Source organism: Pogoniulus pusillus, chromosome 20 (genome assembly GCF_015220805.1).
Source record: "Pogoniulus pusillus isolate bPogPus1 chromosome 20, bPogPus1.pri, whole genome shotgun sequence".
Classification (NCBI taxonomy): domain Eukaryota; kingdom Metazoa; phylum Chordata; class Aves; order Piciformes; family Lybiidae; genus Pogoniulus; species Pogoniulus pusillus.
Genome location: NC_087283.1, coordinates 3,378,427 through 3,397,568, shown reverse-complemented (window position 1 = coordinate 3,397,568; position 19,142 = coordinate 3,378,427). Strand labels below are relative to the sequence as shown.

The 19,142-nt window shown below is 40.6% G+C and overlaps 1 protein-coding gene and 1 long non-coding RNA gene across 4 annotated transcripts in view; both read right to left on the bottom strand.

The window, feature by feature from the left end:
- Positions 1–616: 616 nt before the first annotated feature.
- Positions 617–11,728, bottom strand: LOC135184187 (uncharacterized). The gene is made up of 3 exons (XR_010305887.1): positions 11,634–11,728; positions 7,623–7,714; positions 617–887 (listed from the first exon to the last, which is right to left on the bottom strand). It is a non-coding gene; the product is annotated as an uncharacterized LOC135184187 (long non-coding RNA).
- Positions 11,729–17,014: 5,286 nt separating this feature from the next.
- The window catches only part of CDH8 (cadherin 8), a 169,721-nt gene continuing 167,593 nt past the window's right edge, over positions 17,015–19,142 (bottom strand). For all 3 annotated transcript variants that reach the window (XM_064159940.1, XM_064159941.1, XM_064159942.1), the window contains one exon: positions 17,015–19,075. In XM_064159940.1, the coding sequence (XP_064016010.1) occupies positions 18,582–19,075 (494 nt within the window). In that variant the 3' untranslated portion in view covers positions 17,015–18,581. The remainder of the gene's footprint in view (positions 19,076–19,142) is intronic.

Genomic DNA, 19,142 nt, shown 5'->3' with positions numbered 1-19,142 from the left:
ATGTGCAGGGAATAGTTTGGGCTTTTGTGTCTTGAATCATGAATTACTCGGTTGATGCCTAACTATACACCCAAAAGCGAAATATTTAACAAATACAGGAGGGAACCTGCATTAGTCATCTGAGTTAATCCAGTAAGACTAAATAATGTAAATGAAGTGTGCAATACATTGTAATTTCCAACACATTAATTTGGGATAATCATGGTGATTACATAACCAGCTATCTGATCGAGACGCACACGAACGGAGCCATAATAATACCTCAGATACATCAAACATATTGACAGATATCTCACTACCTTTGTAAACCTCTGATAGCTAAAGAAAGCATCTCCACCAAAAATACTATTAGTATTCATATACTGTGCTTCTCAGAATATTAGCTATATAAAAAGCTTAAAATAATAGCCCACTTGGCAAACGCAGATTGATACTGCACAAGGTAATTCTGTGCATTAGTCCAGCTTCTGAGCCCACGTTTGAATACCTAAGATACACAAAAAGGGCAGTCTCTGCTTTTTGGTTCATAGCAAATGTAACATATACTAATACAAAGACTAAAATTAGCACTAATACTCACAAATCAATCTGAAGAAAATTATAGGCTGCATGCAGGTAGCTGATAACTCATTTTAATGTGTATGTATATTCAAAATTTAATAAGAGCTATGCACTCTGCATGGCCCATTTACATCTTTAAAGGTTCAACAACAGGGTATTCAGGAATTCCAAGGTCTCCATGGCAATGCTGTGGGTTCTGTTCTCTCTGAATAAAAAGTGGTGACTGTATTTTTATTCCAATGGGTGCTGGCTATCTTTGCGTGTAGTCAGTGCTCAGCTCTTTAGGTCATCTTCATTTCCCCCTTTTCTTAGAGAAGTTGAGAGGTCTTATTGAGAGAAGAAAACAACAAAGGTTGATTGTTTGAGAGAAGAGCAATGATTGCAACAGTTTGCACAAAAGATTTGCTTATACTCTTGTGTTTCTTATTAAAAATAATTAAATATTCAAGTATCTTTAAGCTGTTTGCTTCTTTTGCTTTTTGTTTTTCACTCTGGAATCTTCCACTGACAGACAAGCAGTATCAGCAAGAATGAGTCACCATCTCCTCGATATCCCATTCCTAGGCCATTTTACAACAGTTTCATCTGGCACCACTTGTAGAGAGAAGTATATAAACAGAAGAACAATAGACAACTGTAGGAATATGCTTTCCTTGTGTGACTGCAAGTCAGATCAAAAAGGGGATCATATCCCAGCTTTGTAGGCACATCAATAGTAAGTAGAAGAATTCATCTAATGGGTTGAGCATATTTGAGTCACACCATTCCTACTAGCTGCAGGCCCTCCTTTAGCTTATAAAACCTCTATGAAAGAGGCAATTTTTAGATGTTGGTGTGCAACATAGCTGTGAAGATACTGTGACCTGTTCACAGAGCTGTTCTTTACTTTCCTCTGAAGGAAAAGTGTCTACCAGTTAAGTCATACTGGCTGTAGTCGTCTGGGAGCAAAGGCTGTCCAGCTGTTAGGACTTTTTGGAGTACAAACTGTCAACTGCTTGTTCCCTGCTGTGGAATGCATGATCATTCTCAGGTCAGAGCACGGGTTTCTAGATCATAATTAAATACTGAGACACCTAAAAGAGCATAATAAAGGCATTTAAGACTTGAGTATTGTGTATCAATAGGAAAGTAAGTGCCTGTGTCTAGAATAATTTTACTTTATTCATAGGCTAGCAATGCAGGGTTATTCTCTGTCTGAAAGAATTGCACAGAGGATTTTACTGGACTAATAGGAGCCCCTGGTGAACAGACCTAATTACTAAACTACCATGGAAACATCAGCACAGTTCCAGGTGATTGATAACTTTTGTGGTTGCCAAAACACAGAGAACAGGGAGAAGGGACTATTTAGATAGCAAATAATGGAGAAATGTCATACCTTTAAAGTATGTTTTGCTTTTATGAAACTATTATTATCTCATCCTTTTATCCATAATCATCATAAAAGCAAAATAAAAGTTATTTGCAGACATTCTCTTCAGGCCTACACTTTCCTTAAAACACTGAAGAAAAAGAAATGGGGCAAATAAAACAGCAAACAAGATGAAAGTGAAATTGCTAAGGAGAATGGTTACACAGATGCTACCAGGAATCAGTGTCCGTATGTGAGCATGACCAAGAAACAGGATACTGGGCAAACCCAGATCTTTTCACTGGTTTCAGCTGTCTCTGGATAACAGCTTCACTGACTTTATTGCAGATTCACAATGGTGTGAGAAATTGTTAGGATCCTGGATGGGTAGTTTATGGAATGTCATTACATAAAGCCTTCTGGATCATAACAGGTACAAAAAAGCTTGTCTGCCTAGAAAGCCACCTTGTTTATTTAGTTGACAGCCTGACACATTATACTCTAACAAAAAAGAAGAGTAACAGGGTTGTCAGGAGTGCTGCATTTAGAGGATTTGAATGAGCAATCTGCAACATTTTCTCCAGTTTTACAAAGAGCATGTTATTTCCTTTCCCAAGATGCACGCTTCCAAGGTAAGACAATTCCCTCTGTATTTCTTCCTTGCAAACCAACTGAGAGCAAATGGCAATGGCCATTTGTCCCAGATCTCCACATGCCACAACCACTCAGAAGAGTAGCACCTTGCTGCACATGCCAATCGACTTCAGAGCGCACACTCTGCCAAACAACCCAAAGGTAACCACACTCACAGTGCAGGGCTAAGGTAACATCACTGATGTTTAGAATCTCCTCCTCTACTCCCAACTCCCTCAGGAACATGAGCAACTAACCTATAATAAGTGCATTTATTCCCTATCTTGCGGACAGCACATTCTGAATTCAGGGCATGCTCAAATCACTACTTATCTCTTTCTGCTTAGATCTAGAAATACAAACATGTCATTGAAATGTAAAATTTCCAAGCATGAGAACAGCAGCCTGTGCCACATGATCTCCACTGAGATTGCTGGAGAGTGAATAAAAGCCAAATTCAAACCAATGTCAGAAAGAAATAATTTTAAAAAGAGCAACCTTCATCTTCATTTCATCTCACTGATGTGATGCAGAAAAGGCCTTTTATGAAGGAGGGTTGACTCTAAATTTTTGAAGGTTCATTTCAAAGGCTTTTCTGAATGATTATCCAAAGCATCCTTTTGGTATGAAAAGCAGGTTGGAGTAATTTTTTCATCTTTTGTGACTACCATCCCCGTTCGGACTACTTAGAAATGTCTTTCCCACATCAGTACTTCCATTCCACTCACAGGTGCCTCACAGGAGTGCAGACACAGGCAAATCATTAATTTACAGACCAAAAGAGGTTCAGGATTATGAGCCAAGGAATTCTAGATTGGCTCATTTAAAAACATCACTAAGGAGCTAGGCAGGTCAGTCATCTGAGTGCTTAGAAATCATTAACTAATCAGTTGGTCGCAGTGACATTAGACTGAAAGAAATGTTCTCATTCAGGAGAAGCTGAAGAACATCATGACTATGTCAAAAGGAGAGATTGCAATCAACAGAACCACAAAATCTGGTATTTTTAATTACACTTTCTTCAGTTAAAGGGGATTCTGATAACCTATTCAAGCTACTGTGGAGACTGCTTTAATGTGAATAAGAAAGAAGGCTCTCCTGGCCTTACAGAACATGCATAGGTTTTTATGTCAAAGTCCCTGGTTTATTATAATTTTTGTGTAGCCCTGCACAAGTCCTTTACTATCTCAGTTTCCATTGCTTAATTTGTGCATGGTGTTTTATAGTATGTTAGTACAACAGCAAGTGATGAGCAGGTAGACTGCTAAAAAAGAAAAAAGCAAGGCATTCAGCTACTACAGTAATGGAACTAAGAATGTACATTAAAGAGATGAGTGTATATATCTCCCCTTGGACTCTTGATGGAATCAATCTCTCAAGAAAAGATTCTCAGTGTCTTGAAATCCTAGAGTCTCTAAAGCCTGGCTATTAATTAAGCTATTAATGTCTTTCTCTGCTCCACTATGGAGGCAAATAACCAGGAAAATGCTTTAGGAACCTCCTGTGAGTAACAGCAGGGTTTGGTTCTTTTTAACCTCTATTACAACTTCTTTCCTCACACCATTCCTTTTTTTCCTTCTTTTCTACCTTTCCACTCACCTCAAGCAATATAAAGAAAAATTGGTGATATTCTTGATAAGCTAGAGAATTTCTTAAGCCTGCTGGTCACATTTTGATCTGTTTTTTTGTCTAAACCATCATTTCAAATTTGTCTTCCATTCTTTTCACACAGATATCCATGAACACATGACCAGTTGCTGAAAAGGATGCTCACCCTAGTCAAATACCTCTGCCTTCTCAGAAAACAGAGCTGAGGTGGGAGAGGAAGAATTGGTGGGAGGGTTGAGTTTTTGTTTCTGGCCACCTTGCATTGCATAGAAACCTGGCACAAAACACATTTCACAGGAACATCATCAGCAAAGCACCCAGACACGTCAGGAGTATTTTTTGAGAGAACAGCACATAAAATAAGACTGGCACAGACTCAAGGGTAATGAGAAATTGACCATTGTTCTAAAGTATCTGCTTGGGAACTACATAAATCCTCTTTGTTGATCTATGTATTACAATGACAACTCCTACTCAAAAATCCAAGTTATTTATAGTAGCATATAATTTCTTTAAGCTTATTACAATTTTGTTACAAAACTAGGTCTGAAAGTTCTACTTTCTTAACTCACAGGAGGAATTAATCTTGCAGGAGACTACATATTTTATTCCTAGTCTTTGCCTTTTGTGGCTTCTATTCCAGTGTCTTTTTTTACTCACACTTAGTTATATGTTCAATATTACTGTGAGAGAACCAAAAAGTCTTCCTCTAAGCCCCCAGTGAGATAGAGTGACACTTTCTGATAAACCTCAACTCATTTATGCTGCCTCCAAATGGATAGCCAAGGGATGCATCCAAGGCTCAGTGTCCTACCTCTGCATACAATCCTTCCTCATGCAGCTTATATTTCAGACCCTCAGGGAAAAGGTAACCACTACAATTTTTGGACTTATTTAGAACTAGCACTAACAGGAAAACAGACCTGAAGGTATTGTTCAGAACCTTTCAGTATCCCCACACTGATTTAACATGCAGTCTCAGATTTCTTGCTGAATTGATTCTTACTTTGCCTTTTAAAGTATTTGGATCAAAATAGCCAGCTATAGCCAGCTGATCAAGAAATTCTGGGGGAGGGGATGTCTGGTGGTTTGTTGTGTTGGGGATTTGCTGGTGCTTTGTTGGTTTTGGATTTTTTGCATGCAGCTTAAAGAAAAAAATACATCGAAGTAATCCTGTGGCTTAAATCAATGAAGCTCTTGTGGGCTTCAGCTTAGCATGCTGGTTTGTGTCAGCATCCGCCCCAGGGTTTTAACCACTTCTATTGTGAAGGCTTTCTTTCCTTCTATCCACTCAGAATTGTGCCTCTTACAAGGGCTCACTGACTCTTGCCCTTTCCCTGGGTGCTTTTGGGAAGAGTGTGATTCTTCTGTTGGTTTGGTTAAGTTTTTCTTGGTTTGGGGTGAGTTTGGGTTTCTTTTTTTGCTTCTTTGTTTTCATTCTCCCTCTCTTTTGATATTTGCAGATTGCTACTAGGTTCCCCATAACCCTTCTGTTTTCTAGACTAAAGAAACTGTCCTTTTTATTCTGCAGCAAGGTTGTCATGGTTTTTAAAGATAGTGACAGAAATTAAACTCTGAAATGAAATTGGAGAAAAAAAAATACAGAATCATGTTTAGAGAGAAATACAGAAGTCTCAACCTGGGACATAGGTTTAGGCTTCTTCCTTTTCACAGAGAAACCTAATAAAATTTCAGATGTCTGCAAGTAGAGAGGATGTGATGGTGAGATGTGCAAAGAGGCCATGGAATTTCCATTCTTGGATACTTGCAGAAATTAATTTTACAAAGACCCAAACAACACTATCTGCTTTTGACATGAGGGGTTTGAGAATGAGGTTGAACTAGAAGCTTCAGGAAGCCTCTGGCATCATGCTTCTGTTGTATTTTGTGCTTGCTAGACAGCTGTGCAGTGGGAATGCTCAATCCCACTCAGCCAGTACTCTCCACAGTGTATCATGATGAAAGATCCACAAATCCACCAGCAATCAAACTCAACCTGTGACTGCAAGAAAATATTTGAGTCACCTAACTCCTTTTTAGCATCAATACTAACATTACCACAATCATTGCCATTCTCTCCTTAGGACATGTATAAATTAGTGGTGATAGGGAAATCCATCTGGTCTGGAAAATGGTATTAAATGTATATATATGTTGCTTTATTGCTGAATTCCACTGAACTGGAAGAGCAGAATTTCTTTACCCAATGCCATTTCTTTATAACTGAGCTGCAAGGATAGATCCTTTGTTTAAAAAAAAAAAGTAGACAACCTTATGTATCTTTCCTTCAGTGTGCAGTAGGCAAAGGAGCTGTATAAATATCATCAAATCAAAGAGATGAAATACTGAAACATCAGAAAGAAATACTGTAAGATGTTTGATTGTCTTTCACCTTTGGGTGAAAGGCAATCCAAAATACAAAACTCTATTTAAGGCAGAGTGAGATGATCAGACATACATTACTGCTCAGATCATATGACTCTGATGATGATTCCTTTCATAACAAGAAAGAATAAAGTTGCCTGCCTTGCAGATATGAGCAGTGAGGAAAATAACCTGAGTTGTGTAAGTTTTCTATTAGTTACCTCAGCAGAATACAAATACTTGAGAGCTATGTAAGCTGGACCATTGGTCCTGTGTATAAGGACTGAATGTCAGGGTGCTAAATGTCTGTGTCTGCAGAAGCTTTTTGGGGATAATTTCTTTATAATTCCCTCCCACACTCCACGTACTCTGTCTCATATTTATAAAGTATTTGGGGGAAGGAAATTCTGAGGTTTTCTTTTTTGCTCTGCTACTCATCCCAGAAATCACTACATTCCCAATCTGATTTGGGGTTTACTGCATACACACTAAACCCAATTATATTCAGACCCAGATTGCAACACAGTGATTTGATTGTAAGTGACACCTTATGTTTTAGCTGCTCATTCACTTTCAACTCCTGTACATTATTTGAATTCTCACCAGCTGACTGGTACAATTTTGAACATTTTCAGCTTACACTGCACTACAGAATTGTAAAGCCATTGGGTGCAGGCATGAAAGTTACAATGATGTATGAGACTGCCAACATAATGGCAATAGCCTGCAAGTTTGAAGCTTATTCTCTGTGTTTGTGTCCTCAGAGAAAATCACTGCAGTGCTGAGGGCCATATTTTGTGGATTTAAGTGTTAATTAAGTGGTGTATAGGTCTCACTCTGGTTCCCTGCACAGGGGAAGCTTTTACCCTTTGAGCTAGGTGAACTACTCACAGCAGTCATTTTTTCCCTACCTCCTTTCTTCAGCTGTATCCCTTTTTCATCATTAGCCCTTCACAACTTCCAGCAACTTGTTTGAATGTTTTACATAAAGCATCAAGTGCTTTGAATACAAACGACATCCTATAAGCACTTCCAAACATTCCTAAATTGGATTTCATCTTTCAAAGGAAAACATCTGGGATCTTAGGACAAATAAAACACTTACCTGATCAGATGTTAGGTAAGATCAGAATATGATACATGACCTCTCACTGCCTCAGTTTGTTCCCCACCAATTCTTTGCGTTTCACCTTCCACCTGAAAGCAACCACAAACAAATGCCAAAACAAAGACAGGCAAATTAGCCCTTCTCAGGCTACCCTTAGTGCAGCAGATAATTGCTAGGACTAAGCAGTTAATTACCTCTTTACTCAGCAGTACATTCTTTACTCGTAGAAACCCCTACAGTACCATCCCACTGTATGGTGCCCAATACACTTCCTCCTCCACCTTAGGCTATTATATAACAAACAGGTTGCTTGTTTGCCAGACAGATTTTATGTGGTTAGGTCCACTCTCTGAAATAAATATTCAGCCTCCTGTTTTCTAGTTTCATATAGAGACCAAAAAAATTTAAGATGAGGAAGCATTTAACAGCACAACACTAAAACCTGGAGCATCATTTGTGTCTTCCCAACAGCTTTTCTTATAGCTTGTAAATCTGTTCACTCTGAGGTTCTTACATTTTTTTTCCTGTTATGACTTCCAACAATTGAATGTATCCAAGCTCTCCATGAGGACTACAGCTCCTATAATTTCTTGTTGAAAACTAAATTCATATCAGGCCATCAAGTTTCATTATCCACATGAAAGGACCACTTGCAGCAATAACATGTGTTCTCCTAATAGAAAGTTTTCCCGACTGTCAGCATATGCATTTGTTTCCACAAATTATTGCACAAAGCACACTGAAAATATCACTGAAATAATAAAATGTAGCCATTGCTCAATTTTTCATAAGGAGAAACAATAGATTTCAGCTTGCAGAGGAGTTGTGTGCATACTGGTACTTATAATCAGACCTGAATGATGTAGGGGAAAACACAAGAATGTTCAGCAGTTGGGAGATGGTTTTCAATGTAAAATGTAACTGCCTATCAAAAAAACCCTTACCTGAACTCTCATTATAACATCCCCCGAGAGGAGAATAAAGATTTTTGTCTATGTGATCTGTTCCACAACATAAACATTTGGTGTAGCATTTCTTGGGGCTAAATCCAGCCTCTTTTGTCATGCAAAGCTAACTAGCAGACATTGATTTCTGTACGAGTTCATTTTGGATTATTAGAATCCATATGTGGGAAATTAAAATGAAGATTAAAGCTAGACTGAATCACTCTGAAGTTTTAGGAAATGATGTAGCTTTTTCTTTAAATCTGATTTTAAAGATCTTTCTTTTTTCTTTCTGTTCTCAACCAGAGGTTGGATTGTGACAGCAGCTCTTCACATCGCATACTCATACTCTTCACATCGCACACGCATTTGCCCATCATAGAATCAACCAGGTTGGAAGAGACCTCCAAGATCAGCCAGTCCAACCTAGCACCCAGCCCTAGCCAGTCAACCAGACCATGGCACTAAGTGCCTCAGCCAGGCTTTTCTTGAACACCTCCAGGGACGGTGCCTCCTCCACCTCCCTGGGCAGCCCATTCCAATGGGAAATCACTCTCTCTGTGAAGAACTTCCTCCTAACATCCAGCCTATACCTACCCTGGCACAACTTGAGACTGTGTCCCCTTGTTCTATTGCTGTAATAAGATCACCTCTGAGCCTCCTCTTCTCCAGGCTAAACAGGCCCAGCTCCCTCAACCTCTCCTCATAGGATTTGTGCTCCAGGCCCCTCACCAGCTTTGTTGCCCTTCTCTGGACATGCTCCAGCACCTCAACATCCTTCTTGAATTGAGGGGCCCTGAACTGGACACAGTACTCAAGGTGTGGTCTGAGCAGTGCTGAGTGCAGGGGAAGAATAACCTCCCTTGTCCTGCTGGCCACATGATAGCACAGTGGCAAGTAAGTTCTCACGATAAATAGATTGTGTTTGTGGCACACTAGGGTTGCAAAAGGCCCCACTCACCTAATCATTTAATACATCTGTAAGGGATTTAGGAGGAAGTTCTTCCCAGAGAGAGTGATTTGCCATTGGAATGGGCTGCCCAGGGATGTGGTGGAGGCACCGTCCCTGGAGGTGTGCAAGAAAAGCCTGGATGAGGCACTTAGTGCCATGGTCTGGTTGACTGGCTAGGGCTGGATGATCTTGGAGGTCTCTTCCAACCTGGTTGAGTCTATGATTCTATGATAGAAGAGCAAAGCCTTTGGTGCTGTCCCACACCACATCCTGGTCTCCAAACTGGTCAAACATGGGATCACGAGATGGATAAAGAACCGGCTCGATGGCTGCACCCAAAGAGTGGCTGTCAAGAGGTCCATGTCCAAGTGGAGGCCATTGACAAGCAGAATCCCTCAGTGATCAATCCTGGGACCAGTGTTGTTTAACATCTTTGTTGATGGCATGGACAGAGGCACTGAGTGCAGCCTCAGGAGGTTTGCCAATGACACCAAGCTGTGTGGTGCAGTTGACAGCTGGAGGGAAGGAGTCCATGCAGAGGGACCTGGGCAGGTTGGCGAGGTAGGCCCAAGACAAGCCCATGAAGTTCAACAAGACCAAGTGCAAGGTCCTGCATCTGGGTGGAGGCAATCCCAAGCTCCAGTATAGGCTGGGCAGCGAGTGGCTGGAGAGCAGCTCTGAGGAGAGGGAGCTGGGGGTGCTGGGGGTAGTGAAGCCCAGCAGGAGCTGTCAGTGTGCTCCGGCAGCCTGAGGAGTCAGCGGCATTCTGGGCTGCGTCAAGAGAAGCGTGGCCAGCAGGTGGCGGCAGCGATCCTCCCCTCTGCCCTGCGCCGGTGAGCCCCCAGCTGAAGCGCTCTGCCCGGTTCTGGAGCCCCTGGCGAAGGAAAGGTGTGGGAGTGCTGCAGCATGCCCAGGGAAGGGCCACCAGGCTGAGCAGAGGGCTGGAGCACCTCTGCTACGAGGAGAGACTGAGGGAGTTGGGGCTGTTCAGCCTGGAGAGCAGAAGGCTTCGAGGTGACCTTATCGTGGCCTACAAGGAAGCTGGGGAGGGCCTTTTTGGGATGTCAGGTAGTGCTAGGGCTGGGGGGAATGGAATAAAGCTAGAAATCCCTGGAAGTGTTTGGAAGGAGGCTGGATGAGGCACCTAGGCCATGGTTTAGTTAATTAGGTGTTAGGCAATAGGTTGGACTTGATGATCTTGAAGGTTAATTCTGTGATTCAGACTGCATGGTAGGGAGAAGTTCTTCACCGGGAGAGTGGTGAGGCCCTGGAATGGGCTGCCCAGGGAGGTGGTTGAAGCCCCATCCCTGAAGGTGGTTAAGGCCAGGTTGGATGAGGCTCTGGCCAGCCTGATCTAGGGTAGGGGGATTGGAACTAGACAATCCTAATGGTCCCTTCCAACCCTGACTGATTCAATAGTCAGAAACTGGGCAAATTTGAAAAGCAGCTATCAAGACAGTCACAGATTCATAACTGCTTGTTTGTTTCCCCCCTATCTGACAGCAGCACACAGCTTGAAATGAAGAAAGGAACTGCCCTTACTGTGCGTTTATGAGGAGATAGCAGAATTAGGAGATTGAATAACAATTTTCTAGTCCCCAGAGGATTTTCTTTAACCCTGTAGTTGCCAATCTAGGACAGCAAGCCAAAAGCATTCGTAAGGATGGGACAGAAAGAAGAGAGGAATACAATCTTCTGCTCTGGTCAGGCATTAGGAGGGCTCTATACAATCAGAAGGTGATAATGCCCTGTTTGTTTTGTAATAAAATAAATGCCTGCTGTTTCACATGAAAATGTTGGAAACTATCCATTAGAAACCTGCAGCACTTGATGAGTCATACTTGACCTTTTTCTGCAAGGATTAATTGTATCTCTTGCTCTGTGTTGCACTGGCATTTTACCTAACAATACCCTGCCTTTATTTTGTACAACAGGTTATACTGGGTTGCTACAGCTCAAAACACTTACGACCTGAAACTGCAAACTTGAAAGGAAGCCAGGACTACTGGAAGACTGTAAAAGCTGTCTTAATACAGAGACTGTAAAGCTACATCCGCCCCCCTGTAGGTGACAGGATCTTGGTCACCTCCACCACTTTGCTGTGGAACTTACCTGGCAGGAGGCTGGGATAATCCCCTGCTCTGGGTAACCTCCAAAGTCACCACATGCTTGAGAGCTGCAGTAGGAGCCTCTGCTTGGGTGAAGGAGGGAGGTCATATGGATTGCTGAAGTAATCTCTCACTTACCTCTAATCAGCTGCCACCTGCTTGTAGCTCACACCTGAAGAACTGGGAGAGGGCTTTGAAATCAGCTGTGGACAGTGCCTGAGCATGAGTACAAAACCCTATTCCTTCCTTGCCCACAACTTTAAGCCATACTTTTTAAAATAAAATAAAGGACACTTTTTCCTGACCAATGTTTGAAGAGACTGAATAATTCCCTTGCACATAAAACTCACCCAAACTGCCTGTGAGGACAAGCAGGCCATGGAGCTCCAAAAGTGATCGGCGCAGTGGCTGGAAAGGTGGGTCTGTTGGAGTTAACTTTAGAGGTGACTCAAGTGGGTTTGCATTGCTTCCAGTTACATAAACCAGACCAGAGGGCTTTTTTTAAAACTGCACATCTTTTATTTTCATATTCATTGTTAAAACTGCCAGCTTGTGAAATTTGGCAGAATGAGCTGTGTCAATGTTGTCACCACTGAAAAATTCCATTAACAGAAAAAGAAACGACAAAAAGACACATACCCCTCAAACATAAGACTTGTTTTGTAATTCAAAACCCAAACCAGGATGAAGAGCAAGGAACCAACTATTTTTTTTTGCTGTTAAAAGAAGATTTTGAAGGTAAAAAATTAAGGCTAGACTCAAATAACACAAAGGCCCAAGTAAAGTACAAAATGAGGTTGCGTTCCAGAATCATCTCTCATTTTACCATCACTTATCTATGCTGCCTGCCCTATGTCTTACTGTTTATTCCTACCCAACACAAACCAGAACCTTTCCACATCAGAAAAAGAACAAAACCATGGAGTAGGCCTGTATAGACTTATCTAGCACTGAACAGCTGGACCCTGCTTGCTTGATGAATAGGAGTCCGAGACGTTTGGACTTTAAGTAGTTCATTCAGACTGCACAGAAAAAGGACAGTTCACTTTGTATATATTGAGGAGGATCTTTCCTTGGATATATGTGGAGGAACATGGGCAGCATTATCACTTTGGCTAGACTTTGAGAAGAGGGTACTGCTACCCTCATATGCAAATGCTTCTCCATTCACATCATGGAACAGGTAACTTCTACTCATCCCTTCCCCCTGCCTGTCACCATCACACTGATTTCATCCAGGCAAACAACTGAAATAGTGGAAGAAGAAAGGGAATTTTGTGAAATGTTGTATATCCCCTTTGAAGAAAAGGCTGAAATGCTCAGTTCATTCATTTCACTGGTTTAATTTTTGCAGCTGGGGGGAGGGGAGTAGGGGGAGCTAAGAGGAGAAAAAAGAAGCAATAGTTGTGTTGCAATGCTAATGAGCACATTTGCAAGACTCTGCCAGAAACTCTGTGCTTCAGCTTGCTTTTATTAGCCATTTTGGAATATGTCTTAGTTGCAGTTGCACAAAAAGCATTGTCAGGGCTTTTATATTTTCTCATTTAGAATCCTATGACATTATTTGAAGAGGGACTAGTTCTGCAGCGCATAAGCCAGGATCAGTATTGTATAATACAGCAGCTAGACTCATTTTGCAGCATGATTACAAAACCCATCACAGTGAATTATACAGGAAGTTAAATTGGTTTCCACCTTCTGCAAAGCCAGAATATTATCTTGCACAAATAGTGTACAAATGTAGAAATAACACAAGTCCAACTTATCTTAACGATAGACTACAGAAAGCCTTCACTGCTCACTCCATCAATACTCTATCTGCTGCTAATGACACCTGCTACGTTCTGAAAGCTCAACTCTTATAATGGTGAATACTCCTTTTATTTTTTTCCTTCCTCCCCCCCAAATGTTACTAAGCTTTAATTTACTAGGACATCCTGCCCCTGCTAAAAACTTTCCAAATATGATAAAAAAACTTTTACTGAGTGATCTGTTTTTTGCTTTTCTTGATCGGAAACGTTCGCCAATGTGTGTTGCTACTGAGTAGTAACTAAAAAGCACCATCGTTGTCTTTATGTTTTCCAGTTTGATTTAAAATAGATCAACAACTCCTTGATACAAGTAACCCAGACTGGCCACTCTAGGTTTTCCTGTGATAGGTTTTTGTGTTGCTTTTAGTCACGCTTTTAACGTTTTGTATGCATCACTTGAACTCATTCAAGTACCAATACAGTCCTCTGACTGCACCTGCAGCTCACATACAGTTGAGAGGTTTTCCCACTTTGTTTCTAGCCTACTTCCTTGCTTCCAGTCACTGAACACCAGCTGAACCTAGCTGAAAAACAGCTATGTTTCCTTGACTAAGTGACTTCCTACCCTGTTCACAGAGTGGGATAGGTGAAATGGTGTCAAGAGGGGCAGCAAGAACAAGAGAAACAATTAGCTAAAACTCAACTTATAACCCAAGAAAACTGGATACAACCCCACACCATCTGCTGATTCCTACAGCTGGACAAACCTGGCAGAAGCTTTCTCAGCCCATGTATCCATTTCTAGAAGTGAGTGACCAGGCAGGCTGTTAAAAGAACTCTCCACACACACACGTAGGTTTACGTAACTGCATGGATATAGCTGATTTCTTTTTCTCTTTATATTAAAATCAGCAGATCCGTCTCTAGCAGAGCTGTGCAAATAAAGTTATTTTGAACATACTGTTTTGTAGACATTCAGTCTGTTCTCCAGATTCAGAATGGTTACTGCTGTGCTGTGACAGAGTTGATGGTATTTGGAGTTGCCATAGTGTTAAATGTTTCTCCTGTGATCAGCAGCTGCTGATTCAAATGAAAATCTTCAGCCATTTTCTCTCCTGTATATTTCAAAGTCGTTTCGAATTCATCACAGACAAAAAGGTGTAAATGATACCAGGTGAAAAATGTCTTGTGCCTAAATGAGCTTTCTGTGATTTGATTTCAAGGTCACAGCACACACCGTCTGCTTTCGGTTCCTGTTGAGGACAGAACATGCTGAAAACCTTTGGTCATCTGAGTTATAATTAGTAACCATGTACATACATTCACTTATCTATGTAAATGAGCTGAATTTTGTGTCTGGACAATGTTCATGACAGAAACTTAGAAGCCCAGCTTTTACATGTGTGGTGATTAACTCCAGCAGTTCTGACAAATGAATGGGAGAAGGCAGGTTAGAACCACAAACACACACATGCCTGCAGGGCTAGGATGCCATTGGCACTGCTGGAACGTGACGGGGTGGAACCCATAGCTGGAGTCTGGGATTAGCTGGGAACAAAGTCTAGGAAAGATGGGAACAAAGTCTAGGAAAGACAGAGCAGAAAGGGAGGGAATGTGGCACTCTGCATCAAACACCAACTCGAGTCAATGGAGCTTCACCTGGGGATAGAAGACATGACAGAGAACTTATAGGTGAGGATTAAAGTGAAAGCAAGAGGAGGCAACATCATGGTGGGGTCAGCTACAGACCACCCAACCAAGAAGACTGAGTGAGACCCTCTATAAACAGGTAGGCATAGCTTTGTGTTCACCCTTCAAGCGCAAACCATTCTATGAGCCAATGGGACCCTGAGGTGCATGGCACTTGCAGGACATTTTGAGAATTGAATTCTCAAATTTATCAGCATTAATAATTCTAATTGAATGCATTTTCCTTGTCACTTGCAGTGAATCAACTGCTAATTGAATATTGTGAAAAAAAGATGAGTTACCATTTCACATGCTTAAAAAGGACGTTGCTAATATGTCTAAATCTAGATGTGAAATGTAGAGCAGTGCAATTCTAATCTCTATAAATATAATTATTATTCAAAACGATTTTATACAGGATAATTATACTGTCAAAAAAGGGCAAGGACTGGAAAACTCAAATGATCAACATTTAACCCTTTACCATGTAGTGGCATACATTTTATAGCCAAATACAGAGAATGAGCTTGCAGAATGAATCATTTCCCTTCAGCGGGGTGAGAATGACTTCAAGAAGTAGCACATTGCTACTGACACATTACAAACTGATTAATTGTGGGGTTTGTCCCCTTTGCATTGTAGATATTCACGTTTAAAATCTGAATAAATGCACAATTTGCAGCTGTGCCCAGCAGTGGTAGCTACCATCTCTTTTTGACTGACAATGATGAGATTTCTGTCATGCTTTGCCTCTCCTACAGTGCCAGTGATGGGATTTTTTTTTCCTGAAATCTTATTACTGAATGTGCTGTCGTGGTCTCAGATGGAACTTTCAATCAAAAAGGCAATCAAAAGGTTATCCATTTGTGAGTTTTCCTACAAAAGAGCTTTGCAAAACTCGACAGTATATGCCTAGAACTCACAGTCAGAGCTAATTGTCCTAAATGCTTACGTGACTATAGGCAGAAATACGATCCAAATCTCCTATCACCTGCCTTTTCTCCCAGGCTTGGGATCTGGACTAGAAATGGGCTCAAAGTTCCAAATGAAACTTTTCCATTTATACTACTTTTAGCTTTGGCATGGCAATGCAGAACACCTTGTCACTTGGTGCAAGTGATTAGGAAGAAAGGGTGTGGCTGATTACAGTCATAGGATCACAGAATGTTAGAGGTTGGAAGGGAGTCCAACCCCCTGCCAGAGCAGGACAATACTATCTAACGCAGATCACAGAGGAACACATCCAGACAGGCCTTGAAAGGCTCCAGAGAAGGAGACTCCATGACCTCTGGAGTTACAGGACTGTTTGATTTCATTGCAATCTTGATGTATACTTCTTTAGATTACTTCACTCTTTAGTTTATACTACTACCAAACCTGCTAAATAAAGTTATTCAGAGGTTGTATTTTTTTTAATGTAGTGTAACTTCAATGAATTGGACACTTCATTAATTTCAATAAAACCTTTATAACACCTCTAGAAGTTGTATTGGCATATTAGCTGTCCACAAACTACAGTCATTAAAGCCAGCCATGCTGTAGCTTAAAGTGCAGTTAATGTTTCCATTCTAAAACACAGGCAAAACTGGGGGTGATGCATGAAGGCATTTTTGTTTGCAGAAGAAACATTACTGAGGAGCTTAAGGAGAGGAGATTGTTTTTACTAGCAACACTTGAACATAAAATGTGAGCCTATTTCTCAGCATAGCGCAGTGCATTAGACACACAAAGCTCCTGTGGTCACAGCCTGCTGCATATCTAATTCTGCAAGCACTGTCAAAAACTGCTTCGAACATTATCCTTTTTTTCTTCTGACTGCAGTCAACTAATAAATAAATTAATTTGAAGGAGCCTACATTCCTCAACAAACTGCGAAGCCATTCAGGCAGATTCCTTTCTGCGGCGCGCAGGTGGAACTGAAAGGAAAAAGCAGCAACCAGAAAAGTATTTATAAAAATATATTTCACAAAGTAGGAAACAATACAGGAGTTTCTCTGAATACAATACACAGAGTAAATAAACAAACAATAATATAGCTTCAAAACAAAGTAGAAAATTAAAATGATTTGCATGTAATACGCAGTTTTATTATACAATTGCTACTTCTAAATGGCAAGTTTGCATTACAAATTGAGTATGCTTGCAGCTTCTAGTGTTGTTCTTTCTCTGTGTGCAAGAGCCCTGGTGCATCACTATGAATATTATAGAAAAGAAATGCTAATAACATAAGCAGTAAAATTATGTACACACTGGTTCCTGCTCTAATACAGTGGAGAACTATAAGCATGTTTTGTTTTGTTTTAACTGTACTGTGTTATGTGTGGATTTCTAAAAGTCTATAGTTTAAATATTCACATGAACCAGTTTACTTCCAGCTGTTTGTGCTTGTATTAAAAACACCAGGTACTAGATTTATAGAAGAAGATATAAAACTGTCAAAAGTTTTCTCTGGGAAAGTTTTATTCCTGCCAGCATTCTCTTAAAATTCAGTTACTGCTTGAACCTCCAACATTTTGTCATTTTTGTCTTCAAAATGTACATGTATTCAACATACATTATATATAGAAAAGAAAGAAAAGGAAAATCTAACGGATATAATTTAGTCTCCTTCGTAATCTCACTCTAGAGCTTATCTGTCTCAATAAATAAAAGCAGTAATGGACATCAATAAAATATTTATTTCAAAGATTAAACAAATAAATTCGCTCTTTAGCAATAAAATCAGCAGTTCTTTCACCTATGTAAGTCCGTCCACTTTCACAGTTTCCTTTCAGAAGACGAAGCACAGGATTGATCCTTCTTCTAGAGAAAAGATCCTTTTGGTAAAGCAAGGTTTTGCAGCCCTGCCTCGGAATCTCTGCACATTAGTAGGATTTATTACCCATCACTGGAATGGATTAAGAACATGTGAATATTTTAAGGCTTGACACAATATTTAAAGATGATATTCAGTCTGTGGTTACATGGCCAACAATTACTGTATGTACAATGTATGGTCACTGCACAGCAGAAGCCAGTAGGAATTTACAATGCTATTTCTAGTCAGCATTGCTAAGAAGACCGAGATATTGCTTTTAACATTTCTGTGGCAGGATCTTTGTTGGCAATGCAGAAACAAACAATTAGCTTTACACATACTGGCAGGAGCTACTGTTCAACAGCAAAATCCCTGCAAGTCCATTTTCCAAGAAAGCACCAATTTCTTTTTGTTCTTTTCAATTCGCTGAAGATAATCAAAGATCCAAATCTCCATCTTCAGAGTGGTCAAGTGAATATCAAATATCCAAAGACTTCTAGACACTCCACATACTTTACTTCACACTCCACAAGACTTAACCTCCTAACATATACTTTTTGTTTTTGGTTCAACATTACAATGTAGTCGATTTTATAGATGACTGGCGCTAAACTTGCCTCTAAAACAAAAAGCCACATCAGTTTTAACTAACAGCAGTGGCCCTAGAATATTACATGTTCGTTAAGTCAACAGTGAAAAAGTTTCTGATCCACTGTCAAGTTTCTTTGTCACTTTCTCCAACTGAGTAAAGTTCTCCAAGTCTTTTAAAGCGAGGACCCCATTCACTGAGGTAGTCAAAATTCTGATCTGAGTCTGATGCAGAGGACTCCAATGAGCTAAGGGAACCAGCCGCTGACCCTCTTCCTTCGTAGCCATAAATCTGGATAGAGTCATACGGTGGAGCTGTGGGATCATTGTCGGCTTCGTGAAGCCTTACATTAATGAACTCATCGACATCGACACCGTTAGGAACAGGTGCAAGACCCTGCCTGGGCATAAACTGCAGATCAGGCTTAATATCCTTACGAGGCAAAAATCCATTAATTCCATCGGGATTTTGCAAAGTCGCAATGTCGAAAGCTTCTGTGTCTTCTTCTCCACCTCCTTCATCATCATAGCGAATTATATTTTCCCTCACATCTTCATCGTCTTTGATGATTAGAGGCTCGTTCTTGTGTCGTCTCAGTGTCACAAAGAGCACCACAATGACTGCAAGGCAAGCACCACAGGCTGGTTAGGTAAAAACTCCCAATCGAAGCACAGTATTACAGTATCA